General features: G+C 37.0%; 2 protein-coding genes across 2 annotated transcripts in view; one reads left to right on the top strand and one right to left on the bottom strand.

Annotated features, from left to right (window-relative positions):
- The first annotated feature begins 6,633 nt into the window (after positions 1 to 6,633).
- The window catches only part of LOC6630052 (transmembrane and coiled-coil domain protein 3-like), a 34,111-nt gene continuing 21,017 nt past the window's right edge, over positions 6,634 to 19,727 (top strand). Inside the window, exon 1 of the mRNA XM_002054684.4 lies at positions 6,634 to 7,185. Coding sequence (XP_002054720.2) covers positions 7,097 to 7,185 — 89 coding nt within the window. The 5' untranslated portion in view covers positions 6,634 to 7,096. The remainder of the gene's footprint in view (positions 7,186 to 19,727) is intronic.
- On the bottom strand, positions 14,242 to 19,084 carry LOC116651792 (uncharacterized). Its single transcript, XM_070210770.1, has 3 exons — positions 17,375 to 19,084; positions 17,201 to 17,308; positions 14,242 to 14,597 (listed from the first exon to the last, which is right to left on the bottom strand). Exon 1 carries the CDS (start codon positions 18,250 to 18,252, stop codon positions 17,476 to 17,478), a length of 777 nt encoding a protein of 258 aa, XP_070066871.1. The 5' UTR covers positions 18,253 to 19,084; the 3' UTR covers positions 14,242 to 14,597; positions 17,201 to 17,308; positions 17,375 to 17,475.

The raw sequence follows: 19,727 nt of genomic DNA, 5'->3' as shown, positions 1-19,727 counted from the left end.
TGTCCGAGGAATGGGCTAACAGGGGGAGAGGCAGGGGGAAAGGGGGGTTGCTACCATCTAGCCAGTTCGCATGGGTTTATGCTTTTGGCCTTTTATGCATGCAATCACACACGCACACACGCACACACGACACACATACTTGTATGCATAAGTATCTGAAAGATACACACACTGTACAGTTAGCTAGAACAGTTATCCGCCCGACTGGGCCATTCGTAGCCTGGCTAAGTAGCCTGTCAACTTTGGCCTGTGTTCGCAACTCATGCAATAGTTCTGTGTATCTATCGAATGGCTTTTGACTTGGCTTTCGGATTTAGGCGGGCTTTACGCACTAATTACTGCTGGTTTTTCCATTTGCCATCTGCACATTGGGTCACACAAATGTCAAATTCTGTGCAATTAAAGGCTTTCATAAGCAGCCTAGAGAAAGTCAAAATGTTGCCACAAAATCTTCCTACATGTATGCCATATCTATTACAGTCCTAGAATAACCCAAATTACGGGCAACTCTTAACTCGATTCTTGATAATTCCTTGATGATAGTTTGTCAAGGTGTCAACCCAAAAGAAAACCCAAGCAGGCCAATCGACACGTGGGAAAATTCTTTCTCTGTAGTTGAATAAAGCACAAATAACTTGTGCTCGACTTTTTCTTTCACTTTCTATTTTGCAATGAATCGAAAATGTTGAAATAAATTTCGATTTTCTATGTGTGCGTGTTTTGGGTGCAAAGAAAAAAAACAACGTATAAACGCTATCGGATACCCTGTAAAATAACAATAGCTTGGCTTAAGATTAGCGTTGGGAAGGTTCTGCTTTAAAGTTATATTTTTATTATAAAAGAAAGGTTTAAGTAGACCTGAATTTAAGATCTTTGATCAATTGAAAATAATGTAAATTCTTTTAAAATTCTAGTTACCTTTTTCTTCGCGTAAATACATATGTCCCTGCATTTATCTAGATACCGTATATCCCCACACCCATTAAACCCTTTTGCAATGCTGGATATAGAATTGGAGCGGAAACCCGTGCCAAAGGCAAACAACCAAAAAGGGCAACAACAAAAGGCAACTTTATTAGTTTTATTTTCTGTTAGTTCCAGCATAGATCCCAACATCAGGCCCAGGTACCCTCCCTTCAGTCCCCCTCAACACGTCGTCCCCCTGACGGACAGCGCCGCCAGCTTGTCTTGGCTCCGCTTTCAAGCACTTGGCTACATTTTCATTACATGTCCGCGCTCTCCCCTCTCCCCCTCCTCTTCTCTCTCAGCTGCTGCCAAAAGAAAAGTAATTTTCAGCTTGAAAAACTGGAGCGCAATATTTGCAAAGGTTTGAAAATTGGGCACCCGTTTTGGCAGGTGCGATACTTCAGATTCAGATTCCATACATATAGACATTGCAAATTGTCGGTCGATCGATTTAAGCCCAAGAAAACGCACGCGAAACGCGTGCGTTTAAAGCAGCGCGCGTTCACAACTTGCCCCAAATGGGAAGGGCGTGGAACGAAACGGAATGGAATAACGCCTTGCTTCGATTTTAACATGAAGCCCATTAAATGACGAATCGACAAAATGCACAAAGAGCAGAAGTAGAAGAGCGCAGAAAAAATGGAGTGCGCGAATGGAGAGCGGAAAAGCGAGATAATTTAAGGTGAATGCCATTGATTGAAGCTGATTGGCATGATTGAACGCCAATCAGCGCTTTAACGGCAAAGAGAAGGGGAAAATCAAGAGTACATACATTATAATAATTAAATATGTATGTACATTTATTTTTAATACAGATTTAAATTTGCATTGATACTCTTTAAATGCATTAAATGCAAAATGACAACGTTCGATGGCGCCCCTCTCTCTCTCTCTCTCTCTCTATCTCTAACAAGACCATAGATAGAACAGCGTATGCGAAGGGTTGCCACCTGACAAAAAATATCTATTGTACCAAATAAAATGTTAAAAATTGCATTTACATTTTATGAATACTTTCGAAAATACGTATAAACTGTTTCAAGAATCAAAAGCAAAATCTTATAAAAATGTTACTCCTTTTTACGAATTATACAACATTTGTCCCTGTCGTCCTAGATATTGTGATTGATATGTGTAACAGATTATAACTATGAGATGGTAGCTCATTTAACTACAATGTGGAACTATTTAACATGATTGTTGATCAAAATGAAATTTAGTAGACATGGTCTACAACTTTTCTATTTATTGCATCTAATGCTACCTAAACTCAGGCACAAATTTGCATTCGCGTTTAACTGTACAATTGTAAATGTCTGGCAACTTTCCGTAAACTTCATTTGATGTCTGGTCGCTGCTATCTTCTCTTTCCTTCCCCAACCCCGCCCCCCACCCCTTCCCCATCCGCAGTTACTATTTTGTTTCTTTTTTCTGTCTTCCTTTTACATTTTTGAGCTTGCAGCTACTATCGCTCTCGCTCTCTTGACCTCTCGCTTACTCTCTCTTTCTCTCTCTCGAGCTGCTTATTTTTAACGGCATTTTTTTTTGCTTTGCTTTCATTTATTTCTTTATAACAATAATACAACAACAATACGTTTCAGACTTGTTGATGTTGTTGTTGTTTTTGTTTTTGCTGCGAGTTCATTCAACTGTCAAAATAAAGCAATACAAACAATTAAAAAGAGCCACACACACACACACACACACACACTCAATGTGCATAGAAAATGAAATAAAATGAAAAGTAGCTGCTGCAACAACAATCATAAATATATATATGTGTGTGTATTTACACACACACACACACACACACACATGTATTTATATCAGTGAGCTTTGCCTTTTGAATGGCTTTGCTATTGTTTCTCGCATTCCCTCTGCTTTTGGTCTCTTCTCTTTTCGTTTCGTTTTCGACTTTTTCGTTTGGTCTTCTCACGCTCGCCCGCCCGCCCGCCCGCTGTCAACCATGCTTTATGCATTGCATCTAAATTTAACTTTAAATTCTAAACAGTCAACAACATTTTGCAGCAGGCAGAGATTTGACCTGCCCCCCGCCCTCCCTCTATTCGGCATATGCAGCTTTCGTTGTTTTTTGGTCTTTTACATTTTGCTTTCTATTTTCGTTGCATATATATGGTATATATATGTATATATTACGGCATTGTTGCCTGCTTTTGAGTTCACGTTAGACCTCCAAAATGCTTAAGAGATACAGCAAAACTATTTTTGTATCCCATAGATACTTTAATGGCCAGATAGTATCTCGAAAGCAACAAAAGATACTCGCACATGGCGCAGTATTTTATATTTTTGGGGCGTGTAAACATTGATATAAATGAATACATTTTGGAAAGGAATAAGATAATCTAAGAATGAAATGCATTTAAACTTTTACTAAACGAAATTCGCTTTGAGTATTTTTCTTTTAATGTTAATATTTCCGTTGACCAACACTGCACACGCCCTTTGAGTATGATGGCAACGCTGTGGGAAAAATCAGCTGTTTTTGTTTACGTTTTAATTTGAATTGATATTTAAAGGGTGTGAGGCCTCTGATTTTTATATTTATAGAATTCTATTTAATAAAATTCGACCTTATTCTTCTTGAACCAAACTATAAACTGAGCAACGATCCAAATACTATGAAATACAAATAAATATATATATTTTTTACACAGTTTTACACTGTTCAACAAATTTTAGTAGGCGAACATCTCCATCCAAAGTTTAGTTAAAGTTCTCTAGGTTTTTATGGTTTACAGGGTATCGGCAAAACGGTACTTTGCACATGTGCGTTTCTAGCTAATGTCTAGCGTATGCTCGTTGCTGCTGATGAGTCGCTGAAGCAAATGCAGCGAAGCGCGCAGAGACCGCGCTGCATCACAAAAGCAAAGCAACATAACAACAAACAACAACCACAAGAGGAGCATGCAACAAAGACAACGATTGCCGCAAGCGCAAGCACACAAACACACCCACAAGCACAAGCACAAGCGCAAGCACAAACACAAACGCAAGCACACAAAGAAGGAGACAGAATGGAGGCAGCGAGCGCAACTGAAGTCGCTGTCGCTGCCGCTGCTTCTGCTGCTGACGCTGACTGAGGCCGTTGTCTGTTTTTGGTATGTATCCAACGCTGCATCGACAGCAGCAGCGGCAGCAGCGGTGGCAGCAGCAGCGGCAGCAGCAGCAGTAACAACAACAAAACAGAGCAACTTATTTTTGTTTAGCTGCCACGTTTTTTACGCTCTCTTTTGTTGTTTTTCGTATTTTTTCTTTTTCATATATGTATATATATATATTTTTTTTGTTTGCCTGCTTCTTTGGAGTTTGCTTTTGTGCTTTGTACGCTTTTTTTTTGTGGATTTCTCTTTCGGCATGGAATTTTGCAGCCGCAGCAACAAAGCAAAAGCCACCTAAAACGGAAAGAGAAATGAATTAAGCTGAAGGCTTTTTAGAAGCAATCGCCGCCAACTGCTGCTGCGTGGGCCGCATAAGCAGAGCGAAGAGACAAACCAAGAAAATACAAAGCAAACAAAAAAAGTCATAGATACAAAAATCAACGAATTGCAAGCGCAGTTTAATTGGCAGGCGGCGACTGCAGACGGCGGCGGTCAAGCAGCATAAATGGAATGGCCAATTGCCACGCATGTGTGTGTGTGTGTGTGTGCGTGTGTGTGTGTGTGCTGTGAGCAAGTCTAACTAGTTGGCATAATTGTTTTGTTTTGTTTGTTTTTTGTTTTGTTACTTGTTTTGTGCTTTAATTGGATTTCTTGTATGATTGACAGCATAACAGAACTTTTTTGATGTTGCAATCTTACTTTTGCCTTTTTTGCATCAAATCAAATGCGGTCACATTGCAGCGAAATATATATATATATATATATACAGTGTTGAGCAATTACACCTCGTCAAGGTCTGATCCGCTTCCGCCTATTATCCCCCGTTGCTCTTATATCAATCACAACCACAACAAAGTGAGAAGAAAAAAAAAAACAACTACAAAAAGAACAAGTAGGCTTATTTCCGCTCCACTGTGATCGACAGTTAGCAACTACACACATACATACATACATATGTATATACATGTAATGCATAGGCAATGCAGAAAAAAAAAAGCCGCTCGCTGATACGTCGCATACGAAAAAAATAAACATACATATGTAAAACAGAGAGAGAGAGCGAGAGCACATACGCTCTTCGCTGGGTGGTGGTACTCACATTTCACGCCGCCCTCGACCGATCACCGTTAACTGCCTATCTACTGGGCGCTCTCTTCGTCTCCAATATGTTTGTTACTTGATCAAAGTCTTTAGTGCTTCTTCCATTCGTTGTTACTGTTATGTGACATTTTAGGCGCGCTAAATACGCCGTGTTGTTGTTGTTGTTGTAGTTAAGGAAGACAAAAATACAAATCGGCGAAACCTCAGTTTGTTTTGGTGTTTGTGGCCCACTGTTTGGGTCTTAAATTATATTTGCTTCGTTGTTGTCGTTGTGTTTGATATTTAGCATGCGCTGCAAAAAATACACATTATTGAACAACTTTGTATTTGAGAAACGAATAATTACAGATATTCTTCGCGATAAAACACTTTTCAGCTGCTGCTTTTGTAAATACATATATACGCACTCACACATGCATGTATACGCACACAAGACCCGCGCACTCACGTACACAACGAGGACGGCGGCAACCGCTTCTTCTTCTTCTTCTACTTCTTGCTCTTTATTTCATGCACTTATTGAACAACAGACGTAGCAGCCTCTTATTTATTTTCTAGCTGCATATATTTGATAAACTTTTTGTGTAATTTCTATTTTAATTTGTTGTAAATTTCATTTTGAACTCGAAACACACAGCCACATAACAGACAAACACACACATAACACACACACACACACACACACACACGCGTGCCGACTCCGAATATTTTTCTTTCTTTAAGCCATTTTCGTCGTCACATTTACAGCAAGAAGCACAAGCAATTTAGATGCTCCGCTTCTCTTTCACACGGCTACGCGGCTATATGGGCACTGATTTGCCGACTCGCTCTATCGCGTGCACTGCATACAAACACTCACGTAATTAAACTTATGTATTTTGCTTATTAAAGCATTCGCCTGCCATTCCGCACGTTGTGTATGTATGTCAAACCCACTGCACTTGTGTATTGAATGCAATTTGTTGCATAATTCAGAACAAAATACATGTGTAATGTATAATTAGGTATTTTTTTCTTAAGCCAAGTTAAATACACACACGCGCAGCGGCAGTACACGTCCGTACCGTTCAAGCGAGAGCGAGAAACAATACACAAAAGAAAATGTGAAAAAGAGACACGGCTTGCAGTGTGACCGTGCATGTCAAGACTTATATTGGCAAAATATGCACACATAAATACCAGTTTGTTATTGAACTAAACAAGTACGAAATTCTAATTCTGAGGTTATTGAAAATATAAATTCAAAAAAAAACTTCATTAGAATCGCCTAGATTTTTTAAACATTCTGTAATTTTTCTAAATTTGTTTTTATAAATATCTGTTTCATAGCAGCCAGGTTTTGTTGTGGTTACTCTAAAGATTTTACAACACTGACACTGTTTTGCACTAACAGCGTTGTATGTCGATTACTCATTTAACAACATCGATAGATTAACATAGTAATTAGTGTGTGTTGATTTTTAGTAGTGAGAGGAGCTCGCGTTGCGGACTGCATTGTTTAAATGCATAACTAATTTTGGCACTCAGTTAAAGTGCACCAACTAAACATAAAATAAAGATTAATAACCGACGCGCAGTGCCGCCAAGACTGTAGCGACCTGTAATTCAAAATTGTATGTGCCACTTACAATGGGAATCGTGCGGCAGATTTTGTGATGCGCACAGAGCGCAACTTGGAGCGCAAAGAAAACGGCCAAAAAAGGTTGCAAATGAAATTAAAGACGAAAATCTAATACACAAGTGAAAATTGAAAAAGGTGGCAATATATAATTGAGTGCATGTACAATATATGCATATATATTGTTCATATGTATACATATATAGCTGTACATGCGTGTATACACATACATGCATATGGATAATTTAGTTCTGTGCGTTTGAGTCTGTGTGTGTGTGTGTGCGTGTTCATGTGCCAAACAAAAAAGGGCGTCACAAAAGAAATTTGTTGCAACCAAAGCCAATTCAACACTAAAATCGAGACCCTAACGGACCGAAGGTGAGTGAGTGCCGAATATTGTTTATTGTCGCTTATTTTCGTGTTGTAGCTTAAATATACACACCTACACACGCACACGCAGCCAAACATGTTTTGTACCTTGCACGCAACGGTCTTATTCAAGTGCGTGTCTGTGTGTGTGTGTGTATTGGTTTATTTTTTATGTTCAGTGCATTTTTTATCGCTACCAGATCTCTGCTCTCGCGTCAAAAGTCTCGCTCTCCCTCTCTTTCATACACTCTGCAACGCTCGTACAATGGCTCGCAATTACAGTTAATAACAACTTCAATTTAATTCATTACAATAGAGAAATGCAACAGTCCGCGCTCTCAGTTTGGACAATCGGCTTCGTTGAGTGGCTCTCAGACCATCGTCAAATTCAATTAGCTGCACTTGCCACTCTCCATGTGAGTGAAACCGGTGCAGACATATGTGAAGCTGTTAGAGTAAATAGTGCACAGATATGTGAAGCTGACCGCCTGCTGTTCATCTCAAGTCGGTATTCTTTTGATTTCTCTTTCGCCGTTGTCGTCGTTGTGTTGTTGTTGTTGCTGCTGTTTTTGGAGCCAGGCACCGTTTGATCTACAACAATAACAACATCAACAATCGCAGGCTATGTCTGCAATTGAATTAAATTAAAAAAAAAAAAAAATAAGTGACAAGTGACGAGAATTATTTACTGTTTTGTATATTGTTGTAGCTGTCGCTATTTGCGGCTGCTATTTCTGTTCAATTTTCGTATACTTTTTTTAAATTAATTTATACATACATAGTACACACACACACACATGCATATGCTGCTTATCTCTTCATCTCAACTAATCCCATGCATTCATTTGTCGCTTCTCGCCTGACAACTGATGAAATTATTTATGATGCTCTACCTTCTCTCTCTCCTTAGCATTAAACATGATTCGTATGTTGTGCGTGTGGGTGTTGGTTTTTTTTTTTTTTATTGAACAAAATATGGTTTATTTTATATACATATGCGCTCCTCTGACATTTATTCGATTTGAATAATTTCGTTGCTAAGAGCTCTGCAGCTGATGTAGACTTGAATGTGGTATACACAGACACATACATGTATATGTGTATACATACATATGCGTCAGATTTTTAAGTACGTGACGTCACAAATGCGTATGAAGTAACTGAAATGAATATTCAATCCGCAGCCGTAAATACTCTTATAGAATATTTTTATGGCTTTTCCGAAAATCTACGCATTTTCAGGAAAAGTTTGACTAAATCTAGACCGACTGGCTGTTTCCCTATAAAAAGTTAATTTTCTCTTAAAACAACAACTTTAAAAAGGCACATTTTAAATCAAATTAAAAAAAAACTAGTACAGTTTAAAATTAGAAGCATAAACAGTTAATTAGCCGCTTTCTAAGCGATTAGTTCCTTATCCAATTTGGCTTGAATTTTCGACATGGTCAATAGCCATGTGAAGTGAATAACCCGCTTCGTGCAAATCTAATCGTTAGAGCTTATCTCTCGATGTGACCAGCTTAGTAACAACTATAAAATACCCTTTTCCTTTTTAGACTGTGGTGTGAACATGTTTAGCTTAAGAACCGAATGTGGCCAAAATCAATAAATGCAAATATTCCAATAAAAGTGCTCGACTAAAATTATAGATTTTGGTATTTTAATATGTTCTTTTTTTATCAAAGCCAATAATTTGTTAATAAAAAATCCAAAAAATAATACTTCTATGTTATCGACTACTGATACCCTCTACCATTCCAGAAAGAACAAGTTTGACAAATTTTAAATTTAATTTTATCAAAGGCAATTATTTGTTTTAAAAATTGCAAAAATAATACTTAAGTGTGCTCGACTAGCTGAAACTTTTTAAGTTTCCAACTATTTAAATATACAAATATTAATTAAAAATACTTGAATAAATACGTAACACTTAACTTGAACCGGCGCCTGGTTGCCAGGTCGCGTTTTAGTTGATATGTTTTTATTATGTTTTATTTGTTAGGTTGGGGCAGCTCTCTCTCTCGCTCTCTCTCTCTCTTTTGCTCTCTGTCTTTAAGTACCCCCCCATTCTGTTTTTGTTTTGGGCACACGCCCAACAACGTTGCGGAAAACATGGCCAATATGTGTGCGCTATAAAAATAAACAACCAAAAACAAACACAACAACAAAATCAACAACAACAACAACAACAACCAAATACAAATGCTAAAGACAAAACCAATTTAATGGTTCGAAAAGTTCAAGAACAAAAGCAGCAGAAAAAACATCGTCGCTTTATTTCATTTTTGGCAAACACAAAAGTTGCGCAAAAACACACAAAAAGAAAAAAGAGCAGAAAAAAAGTGAAGTTTAATTAATTAGGTATGCAAATATTTGCGTGATATTTGGTGCTTTGTTTGGTTTTATGCTCTGATTATATTGCATATTGCATGATATAATATGGTTAGCACGAGGCTTACAAATTAAATATGTGCCTATAAACTCAATCTGAGGGCGTAGCCCATATATAATTCGGCAAAATTTTTGTTTAAAGCCCAACTGAGTTTTCTAATAAGTTGACAATATCTTCAGTAAAGTTAAACATTTCAAATTAATATATATTATATATTCATGTACTTGCCCAATCGGTAGTCGAAATCAAACTGGAAAAAGTTATATGTAAAGGGCAAAATCTGGATCGATTATTTAAGCGTTTATGATTCAAGTGTAAATAATATGCGGGTACATTATTGTGTGCCTGCATATTTTTGTAAATTGAAAAAAGAAACATTACGTATGACTGAGTACAAATAATAAATTGTAATTAGTTGCTCTTTTGTAAAGTTGGTGAAGGAAATTTGAAGAAATTTGTATGGAAAAAGTCGCCTCATAATAGAAATAAGGAATCCAAGAGGAAATCCAAGATTTGGGCTAGCGAAATAAACATTGAAATAAGTATAACTTTACTATACTTAGATAAAGTTAAGGATTCCTAATATATTAATATATTATATATTATATATTAATAACAAGTAAGAGGCTCTAGTCGCAAGTTCCCGACAAATTTGATGACTCTAGCTAAGAGATTTGCTCCAAGAACTTATCGATTGGAAACGGATCATGTTATCGATTATCGATCTCTAGACTCTAGGACAAACTGACTGACGGACATGGCTAGAAATACTGGTTGATCAATAGTTACATACATTTGCAAAAATACATTATACAGGGTATAAATATATATAAATATATATATATATAGTTTTTAAGACTTCAAATTTCGTCCATAAGTCCATAAATGTTAATTGAATGTGCAAGTTAAAAAAAAATTGATGACTAATGCATATTATAATAAAAATCTTAATATATAGCAAAAATGTATATTATACATAAAATATTGAGCTCGGTTCTATATTTTGTTCCTGGAGACTTTTTAATGACTCCAATAGGTGTTTCCAGTTCCTGATATATATGATATGTATATGCATATATGTACGCGTAGTGTCTATAGTTGTTTCATGTTCCTGCTGTAAATATATTTATATTATCTACTGTCTTTGTGACTCATCAACGCACAAAATTCTCACATAGCTGGCGAGTAGAAAACGCGCAAATTGTACAAACGACGTTTGGCCGTCAACGTGTGGATGACCAAATCTGACACTGACCTTATAAGTAACAGCAACAACAAAAGCAACAACAACAACAACATAAACAACAACAGCAACAACAACGCGAACTGACAGCTGCTGTTCCACTCAACTTAAACAACTTCCGTTGCTTATTTGTGCACTCAAACAAATTGCAAAAATATTGTAAAAAATTGTAAAATTGTTTGAAGTAAAACACACACACACACACACACGAGCAACAACAGCTGCAATTACAACAACAACAGCAACAATAACAATTTTTCACTTTCACCCATCTGCAATAGACAAAGGGGTCGCCGCTGTTGGCAACTAAATTTGTTTTGAAGGGGAAGCGGCACACTCTGTCCGTCTGTCAGTTTGTCAATCAACAATTCAATCTTTTGATATTCGCACACAACACGCATTAGCATTAATTAAAAGCCAAATTAAAAGTAAAATGTATAAAATCAAACTTTAAATTCACCTTTGCTGTTATAACTAATGAAAATTGTCAATAAAATGCAAAATTAATAACAAGTGTAAATGTTTTTTGCAACATTATCGCTTTAATATCGCATTCGTATCTTCCACTGAATTGAACCGGCTCACTTTTTCAATATATCAGGCGGCGAGTAAGACTTTCGCCTGGGGGATACATTGACGATAAACATCTTGACTTATCTCTGGGCTGTCTGATTTTAAATAATATAATATATATGCCACAGTTTTTGTTAACATCTTTCATTTCATTTACAATTTGTAGCTTAATTTTAAGCATTTTGTTGTTCAAGATTAATTATTAAATTTTGCAAATTGCAATTCATACAGACGCAGGCACTTGAGATTAATGAATACACACAGTAATAAAATATGAAAAAATAAATTGGTTAAATGATATTCGCATTTAGATATGTAACTTTTTAGCATATAACTTTCACTGCGATCTTCGTAGATATTCGCCAAATCTTATCAACATGGGAATACACTTTATCTAATAGCATAAGAGCTTACGAGCTTAGCTCTTCTCACATATCTGCAAATGGAAAATATCTAATAGGGTATTAAATATTCGGTATGCCGAAGATATTGCAACTTACTCACGCTTTAAATTAAAGTAAAGGCAGCAGAAATGAATGCAAGAATATGAGAACAAAAAGGAGAACAGCAAGCAGAAATATTTAACCGCGGCGCCTTATTCACATGATTCGTCATAATTCAACAGCTTCCAATTTTTTTTTTTGGGGTCCAATGTTCACAAAGCGATTTTTGGTTTCGCTTTCGGAGCCCCCCATTGGAGGAGGCAGGCGAGATACGGCAATTGGCAGCAGCTCCAGCGTGTTGCTTTGCATTTGCTTTGTTTACGAATTGGTTTTGCCAAAACGAGCATAATAGCCATAATATGCATGCATGTTTATATAAATATAAATATTGATAAAAAGAATAAAGATTAACAGCAATGCGAAAAAGCCGCAAAACTTCGTCGTGTTGTTATTTTTTTTTTTTTTTTGATTTTCCGGTTTGTTTTTTATTATTTGTTTTTGTTTGTATTTCATGCACGTTGTCGTCAAAGTAGCTGAAAATATCGCTTTGCATTTATTTGTTTAGTTATTTATGTATATTTACATTTTAGTCATGCGACGGGGCGTCGCTGCGGCGTCACTCATTGAGCACATTGAGCATTCGTTGTAAATATGTAAAACAGGTTGATATTTGTGCGATGAATGCGCCTTTATATTTCTATATAGCATGCATATATAGATTGGTTGAATCAGCAAAAACGAAGCTGACACCGCGAATGGGGCGTCTTGTTTTCGGGGGAAATTTGATGATAATTTGCGAGATATTTATAAAATTATGCTTCAATTGTGTGCACAAATGACAAAATATTAACATGCCTACCAGATATACCGATATTTGTTGAACAGTTTTTCGCCGGAATTATGCATATGCAAAATATTTAAGCACTTTCCGAGAATATTTTAATGACTGTCTGTGATTAAAACTAATCACAATCTAATCTGTCCGCGCTATATATATGTTATTGTTTTTTTCGACTTTTATACAAATTAATAAACGCTATATCGAGCTTTGCGGAGTAACGTTTATTCATAAATATTTATTATATGTAAACAACATTTAAAACATTTTTAAAGAAAGTGATTACAAATATGTAAAAATTTGTATAACATTTTTGGGATTATCATAATTTAGTTACTTCGTGATATGTATATATTCTTGTTTATATATTTTTTTTTTCGATTTTTTTTTTTTTAGATATTTTTGCCAATGCCGGCATTTATTAGCATTATTCTGCTCTCTCTCTATATATGTATATATGAAAAAAGTGTTATTTATATGGAATGAATTGTTTATCAAGATATTTGAAACAAACTAAAATGTCACATCTACATTAAACACGAACACATCTATATAGTCAAAAATATTAAGGTATTTCAATATAAGTTTCTCAAAAACTGTGCAATTACAATACTAAAACTCTTTTTAAATATATGCAAGAGTCAAATAGCCTAATTCCACTGTCAACATTTCTTAAATTTGTTGCTAATGTGAAATAGGTTGCCTTTACGTTTTCCCACAAGAAACCACATTTTTTACATATGTAAAAAATGTTGGTATTCGCCTTGAGTAGTTCGTTATTTTTGCGAAAATTTGTCAATTTGTGAAAGTATCTTATTCACAAATATTTCAGATAACGAAGAAAATAAGCCTTAATTCTAAGTTGAAAATTTTAAATTATACTCTATTACCAAAGTTTTCAATATTTAAAGATTGCCAAAACTCGCAATTATGTTAGACATATTTTTGATTAAAAATGTGTCATTCAAAATGAAAGAGTAAAATAATAAACAATAGTTTTTTTTTTTTGCCACTTTGCGGTCTAATTGAATGTGTGTCAACAAGATGAATCATCATTTTTAGAAATGGTTCCTCAAACAGCCCAAGCCACGACCGGAGCTCGACTTGAGCTCAAAGTTCAGATTGAATTTCAATTGGTTGTTGTTGTTGTCGTGGACGTGGTCGTGTCAGTTGACAAATGTCGTGACACACAAAGTGTTTCAAAAAGTTATTGACCCGCCTGCCAAATGTCAATTAGGTGATCCGACAGTTGATGATGATGCAATGCGCCTCTTCCTCTTCCATTTAAGGGCGTTGCCGCCGTAATGTCTTATTATTATTATTATTATTATTATTATTATTATTATTATTATTATTATTATTATTATTGTTATTATTATTATTATTATTATTATTATATTATTATTATTATATTATTATTATTATTATTATTATTATTATTATTATTATTATTATTATTATTATTATTATTATTATTATTATTATTATTATTATTATTATTATTATTATTATGATTATTATTATTATTATTATTATTATTATTATTATTATGATTATTATTTTTATTATTATTATTATTATTATTATTGTTATTATTATTATTATTATGATTATTATTATTATTATTATTATTATTATTTATTCAGCTAGTCTGAAAATTGTGTAATTTATTGTGCATACAAACATCCAAAAATGCGACTCTTTGAGCATTGAAATAAACAAAGACAGGCAACGGACTTGACTTGTTGTTGGCCCGACTTTCAAGTGTCGCAAAAATTGTCATTGAGCGTGCTTTAAATCGCCAACAATTGTTTACATACTGGGCTCGGCATGCTTTCAAAACAATTAGCCATAAACGCTAAGCAAATGGGCAATTGGAGGCACCGTGCAGGATGTATCGGGCATAATTGGCACAGTCAAGGTAGCGAAAATCTAAGAGATGAGATGGAGAACAGAAACAGATAATATTAAGGAATGCAGGCTGGCTAAATATTTTTCCAATTTATTGTTTATATACAATTTGTTTACGCACTGAAAATGTGTATCTATGTTTTTTAAATTAATATTCAGCAGGCTTTTTGTTGCCCCTGTTTTCTGTGTTAGCGTTGCGAAGATTAAAATGATTCGCGACATTGAATATGCTTACATTTGTCTTAACGAGTTAGTTTATTATGTATCTAGGAGCCATCGATCTAAACGTAAATTCTAGTGAAAGCAACCTTTTTGTTCGTCTGCTATTTGTTTTATTTATCTCAGCAGATTCTAGCTGTACTTTGCTTGAACACAACATCAAAATCTTATTAGCTTACGGCAACTAAATGTATATGTTTTTTTACGAAGCAACTATCAGAAATAGATTAATAGAAACTAGCCGTACATCTGATATATGTCTGCATGGTTATTGAAATTCTCGAAAGAAAACAATACGCAATTTTAGAAGCTTGTCTTTGTCAGTCATGAGAGTTTGCCAGAATTGAATTCTATTTGTGTGGGTCTTTTGTATAAAAGCGGTTTATGACCATGTTTAGGGCCTGGCCCACACAATTTTGTGTATACACGCTCAATCAAATTATCTGAGAATTTAACCAGATGAGAGTTTCAGTTAGGTTCTGTGTGGGCGTATCAATGCCTGTTCGAACAGTTTCTCTCGCGCAAAACTTTTACAATAAAGCAGAGTACACAGCTATTATGGATATGTGCACGTATATGTATATGTTTATATAGAATCACATATATACCGGAGGTCAAGGTTTAGGAGAGCACGTTCACAAACAAGCATATACCACTGATTTATAGGCAGGCAAGCAAATGACAAGCAAAACACCCACATGGCCAAATGTTTGGCCAGTGGCCGGCACTCATAAACAGCCAAAACGTGCCAACAGTTATGTCCAATGGCCAATTGGAGAGGTTGAAAAACTGCAACATCATCTCGCAGAGCAGCAGCAGCTGGCGCTTTTCTTTTTGTTTTTTTTTTTAGTTTGTGGCACAAACCAATTGTGCTAATAGACCAACAGGGCGAACCGGTTGCCAGCAAAGCAATTGCATTGGATAACTCTCATAGAGGTAATTCTCTAGCTGCTGGTTTGGTCCGGTTTTTGGGCATAGAAAACAAATGCTGCAGAACGCGAGTTCGTTTCTAGTCAATTCTTTTGATGTGTGTTTAACTTTAGTAAGCCTGAATAGTGTGGAAATTAGTAATTTGATTTAAGGAACAATTGAGATCGAAGTTTGCTAATTATGTTTTAACTTGTTTCGATACATTTGAATTTACTACATTCTAAACGTTTCATTGAGCAGCGATGTTAGCATTAAAATGAACAAAATAACTTTTGCTAGTTTATTTAAATTATTGAGGAATTATATTTTAAGAAGTCTGTGTCTTCTGGACGGGAGCACAAGAAGTGCTCAACTATGCTACTGTCTGGTAGTCCCCCCTTCAACATCGGCAAGAAGTGGAGATAGGTATCCCTAGGGGGTTGTCTCTGCTGACGAACCTGTTGAGAGTTTAAGAACCAAGTGCCGATGTTACAGAACTGCATGAGAGCAACTGGTTGATCAGTCCCTCTAGACGGTCATTGACCCTTTTGGTGTTTTAGGTTGGATTGGATCTCAGACGGAATCTTATGAGACGAGCAAAGGTCTTAAATCTGCAGAAAGACAAGCTGATCACTCTGAACTCCTTTCGAGATGTGTGCGAGGTCTTGCTGGATCCTGATTTTAGACATGCATTTGGTATCTCGTTCTCATGGTTCTCAACCAGTTTGCACCTATTCGGTTCTTCGCGAGTGATACTTTTAGACCCTGGGTGCTTAAAGTTTTGAATTTGTTCTTGACCGAGTTGGTATAAGTTTTATGCGATATATCCAATCTTCCGTTGCGTAGAGTTGTGATCAATTTTATGCTGGCTCAAAGTACTTAAGCTTAAGCTCAAATTCAATGTATCTATGGTCCTATATATATTTGCGCGCGAATCCCGATGCAATGTACTGCATCCCACCTCCCGCCCAACCGACCGAGGGGCGCAGTCGTGTAACGTACGACTCGAATCGCGAATAACAAAAATAAAATATACAAACTAAGACTATCGATCTATCTATTTACAAAAACGTATATAATGTAAGAGAAGGTTGTGAGACTATCGCTCGATGAAACCTTATTCACCACATTCGTAACAATAAATAAGAATAACTCTTAGATCAGAAATTACTTGAATACATAAAAAAAAAAAACCCTTTGAATAATAGATAAATGCTGTTGCTACGATTTACTCAATCTACGAGACGTCTTCTTGTATCCTTAGGATTGTTTAAGCTACTGTAGGCATACGGGAATTTGTAGTTACTTCTATTTCAAAGCAGGATTTATGCCATGCTGTTTCTTAAATGTTTTATCTTAAGGTTGTGATAAATGTTGAGCAGTCAGTTATTCTCTGGTTGATGAACTAAGCTTGCTCAGAGTTTTCGAGTTCTTTTCGGTATTTTTTTTACGAATGTCGGATCAGATGCCCTCTTGCATGTAACTAATTTACTTACCTTGTACATTAGTATGGTGCTCCGTCTTCTAGTTCTCCTCAGATGAAAGTTTCCTGGTGTCGTGGATCATGCAAGATGGCAATTGCCTAATCAGAGCTCCAGGCTGCGCTGTTGTTTCGGAACAAAAACAAATACTATGAGTTGTTGTTGCAAAAATGCATATTCGAATGTTACCTTGTGATTTCCTGAACAACAAGAGCTTGTGATATTCTTCCCTTAAGATAACGTCAACTCCGCCTTCGGCCAGGGGATGCAGAAGGGGAGCGAAATATTCTTTATAGGTGTGAAGGCATATCTGCACTGGGCGTGCAAACATCTCCCTCCATCGCTGTCCTATCCGTTACTTCGTCGTCAGATACATCCTCCAATATGTAGTCTGTGCCCACCAAGCGACAAAGCGGCTTTATGTCCTGCGCAATGTTGCCAAACATATAGTTATCCAGCTCTGATCTGTCGGCGGCCACTCGCTTCGAGGTGAGATCCAGAGCAAGCAGCTTACTATCTGCTTCTACATCGGCCGTTGCATCAGCCTTATAAACTTTGATGGTAACCGAACTAACTCCTAAATTAAGCGCACTACAAGCGGCAACGATCGGTGCGAGTGATTCCTTATTTAGAATGATCACCTGATTGGTGGCACCGTGCACCTCTTCTACATTCAGAACTTTCCAGTCTTTGGTATGTAGAATTGGGTTGCGTCGCATTGTCATTATGTGCTCTGGCTCTATTATGGACGAAGGTGACCACAACCGGGGGCAGGGTTTGACTGGAACCTTGATCCAATCTACCGCAACCAAATTGGCGCCAGGGTAGATCTCTCCGATATTTTCGATCGCTGTTTTATATAGCTCGGCTGATCTCCTATCTTCGCAGGCGATAACCTTAACGGACCCCCAATACCAGCCGACGGCATTGCAGACAGGAGGTGGACCCGGGTCCGTCTCCAGTAGCTCAATACAGCGTATGGCCAATGCCGCTTCCACCCACTTCCATTGATGCCTGGGCACTCTTTGTTCCCGATTGCCGTAGTCTAGAACTCCGATTAGGATCATCTCCGTGGCAATCTGTGCGATTTCTGGTTTAACGCGCGATCTTTTTCCGTAGCGCCCGTAAGTTTCACTGGAACGCTTCCTCTTTAATTGCCTCTGCGTGCTTGATGGTTTTTCGCTGAAGCTTTGGTGCACACTCCGGGCCCATTTAATTTTTTTCAGCCAGTCTGCTGATTGATTGGCCGTTCTGCACGCGTTCTGCCAAAGAAGGATATGCTCTGCGCTCTTTTTCTCCCAATATGTACATATCTTTGCCGCAGTCTCGTTCCTTAGCGCCCCAGTATCATACGGTGGCACAGCAGTACATGTATTGCTCTGTCGGTTTTCCCAAATGAGAGGAGGCGTTTGGGTAGCCCTATCGACCCCGATGCCCAACTGCGGTGTGCATTGACAAGACTGGTTTTGTTGAGTGAGTGGGATTCAGAATTTCCATAAATATTTCGGAAATCTTTTCGTTTTCATTTTTAATTGTAAGATTTTGTGTCATTTTCGTCCCACGAGTCGCGGAGAATTGTAGGTCCGCCTGCACAGAGATCCGCTATATGCAGGTAAGGCTAAAACAGACCGGAGGGCGCCAGGTATCCGGACGCTCCGTTCGAGACTGGGCTAGTTATTTAAAAGGGCCCCCAGCCAGGCTGACTTTCGGCACGGGTCGCATAACACCTTAGCCCAGCCCTTTACCTCAAACCATGACTAGAGCCCTCTGATACGCATTAAAACTGTAAAGGCGCTTTACTGCATGCCAGAGAACTCCATCTTAGCTGACACCGGCTCTAAACTAGAACCTCTGCGGTGTCATTACCAGTCGGCACCCTCGTGGAGGGTTCAGTCGAGGATTTTTGCCAACCTTTGACAAAGGAGAAAAGAATAACATTTTATCATATCAATAAGTGGTTCGAGTGTGTAGTCGCAGGGTCGCTCACAACAATACTGGGCTATGGGCTATTCAATGTAATTTTTCTTTTTTTTTTTTAGATAGTATAAACTACAAAGAAGGCTACACATAATTACGAGACATCTGTAGAATTGTTATTGCCGATTGCATTTGAGCTATTTACAAAAAATGACTGTCTCTGGGCTCGGGGTATTGAATCATACTGAAACACCAGAGGCACAATATCACGTAGCAGAGTCACAGAGCAACAAATTCGTCATAAAACGAGTTTTGTGTGATTAAAATTCGTTATCAAAATGTATGAGTTGTGGTTGTAATCAGTTTCAGAAACGACTGTGCTCAATTAATCGGGCAATCGGTTGGGTATTTTTTTTTTTTTTATGTGTATCGTTTCTGTGCTTACAGGAGGGTGGCTAACCCACCTGTGCGATTATGTTTCAGGTGTTCATGTTTAAGCAGATAAGGAGCTTCAATAATAAGTTGGGTCAGGTGGTGGTGTCCAGGTGTTAAAAAAAAAAAATTTATATATATATATCTTGATACCTTAAAAGCAGTTTCAGCTGCAAATATTCACAAAACTCGA

This window comes from Drosophila virilis, unplaced genomic scaffold, assembly GCF_030788295.1.
Source record: "Drosophila virilis strain 15010-1051.87 unplaced genomic scaffold, Dvir_AGI_RSII-ME tig00000208, whole genome shotgun sequence".
In the NCBI taxonomy this organism is placed as follows: Eukaryota; Metazoa; Arthropoda; class Insecta; order Diptera; family Drosophilidae; genus Drosophila; species Drosophila virilis.
This window is presented reverse-complemented; position numbering and strand designations above follow the sequence as displayed.

What these genes read in the sequence shown, in the direction of transcription:
- LOC116651792 (XM_070210770.1), bottom strand. Translation starts at nt 18,252, where the DNA reads ATGATCCTAATCGGAGTTCTAGACTACGGCAATCGGGAACAAAGAGTG.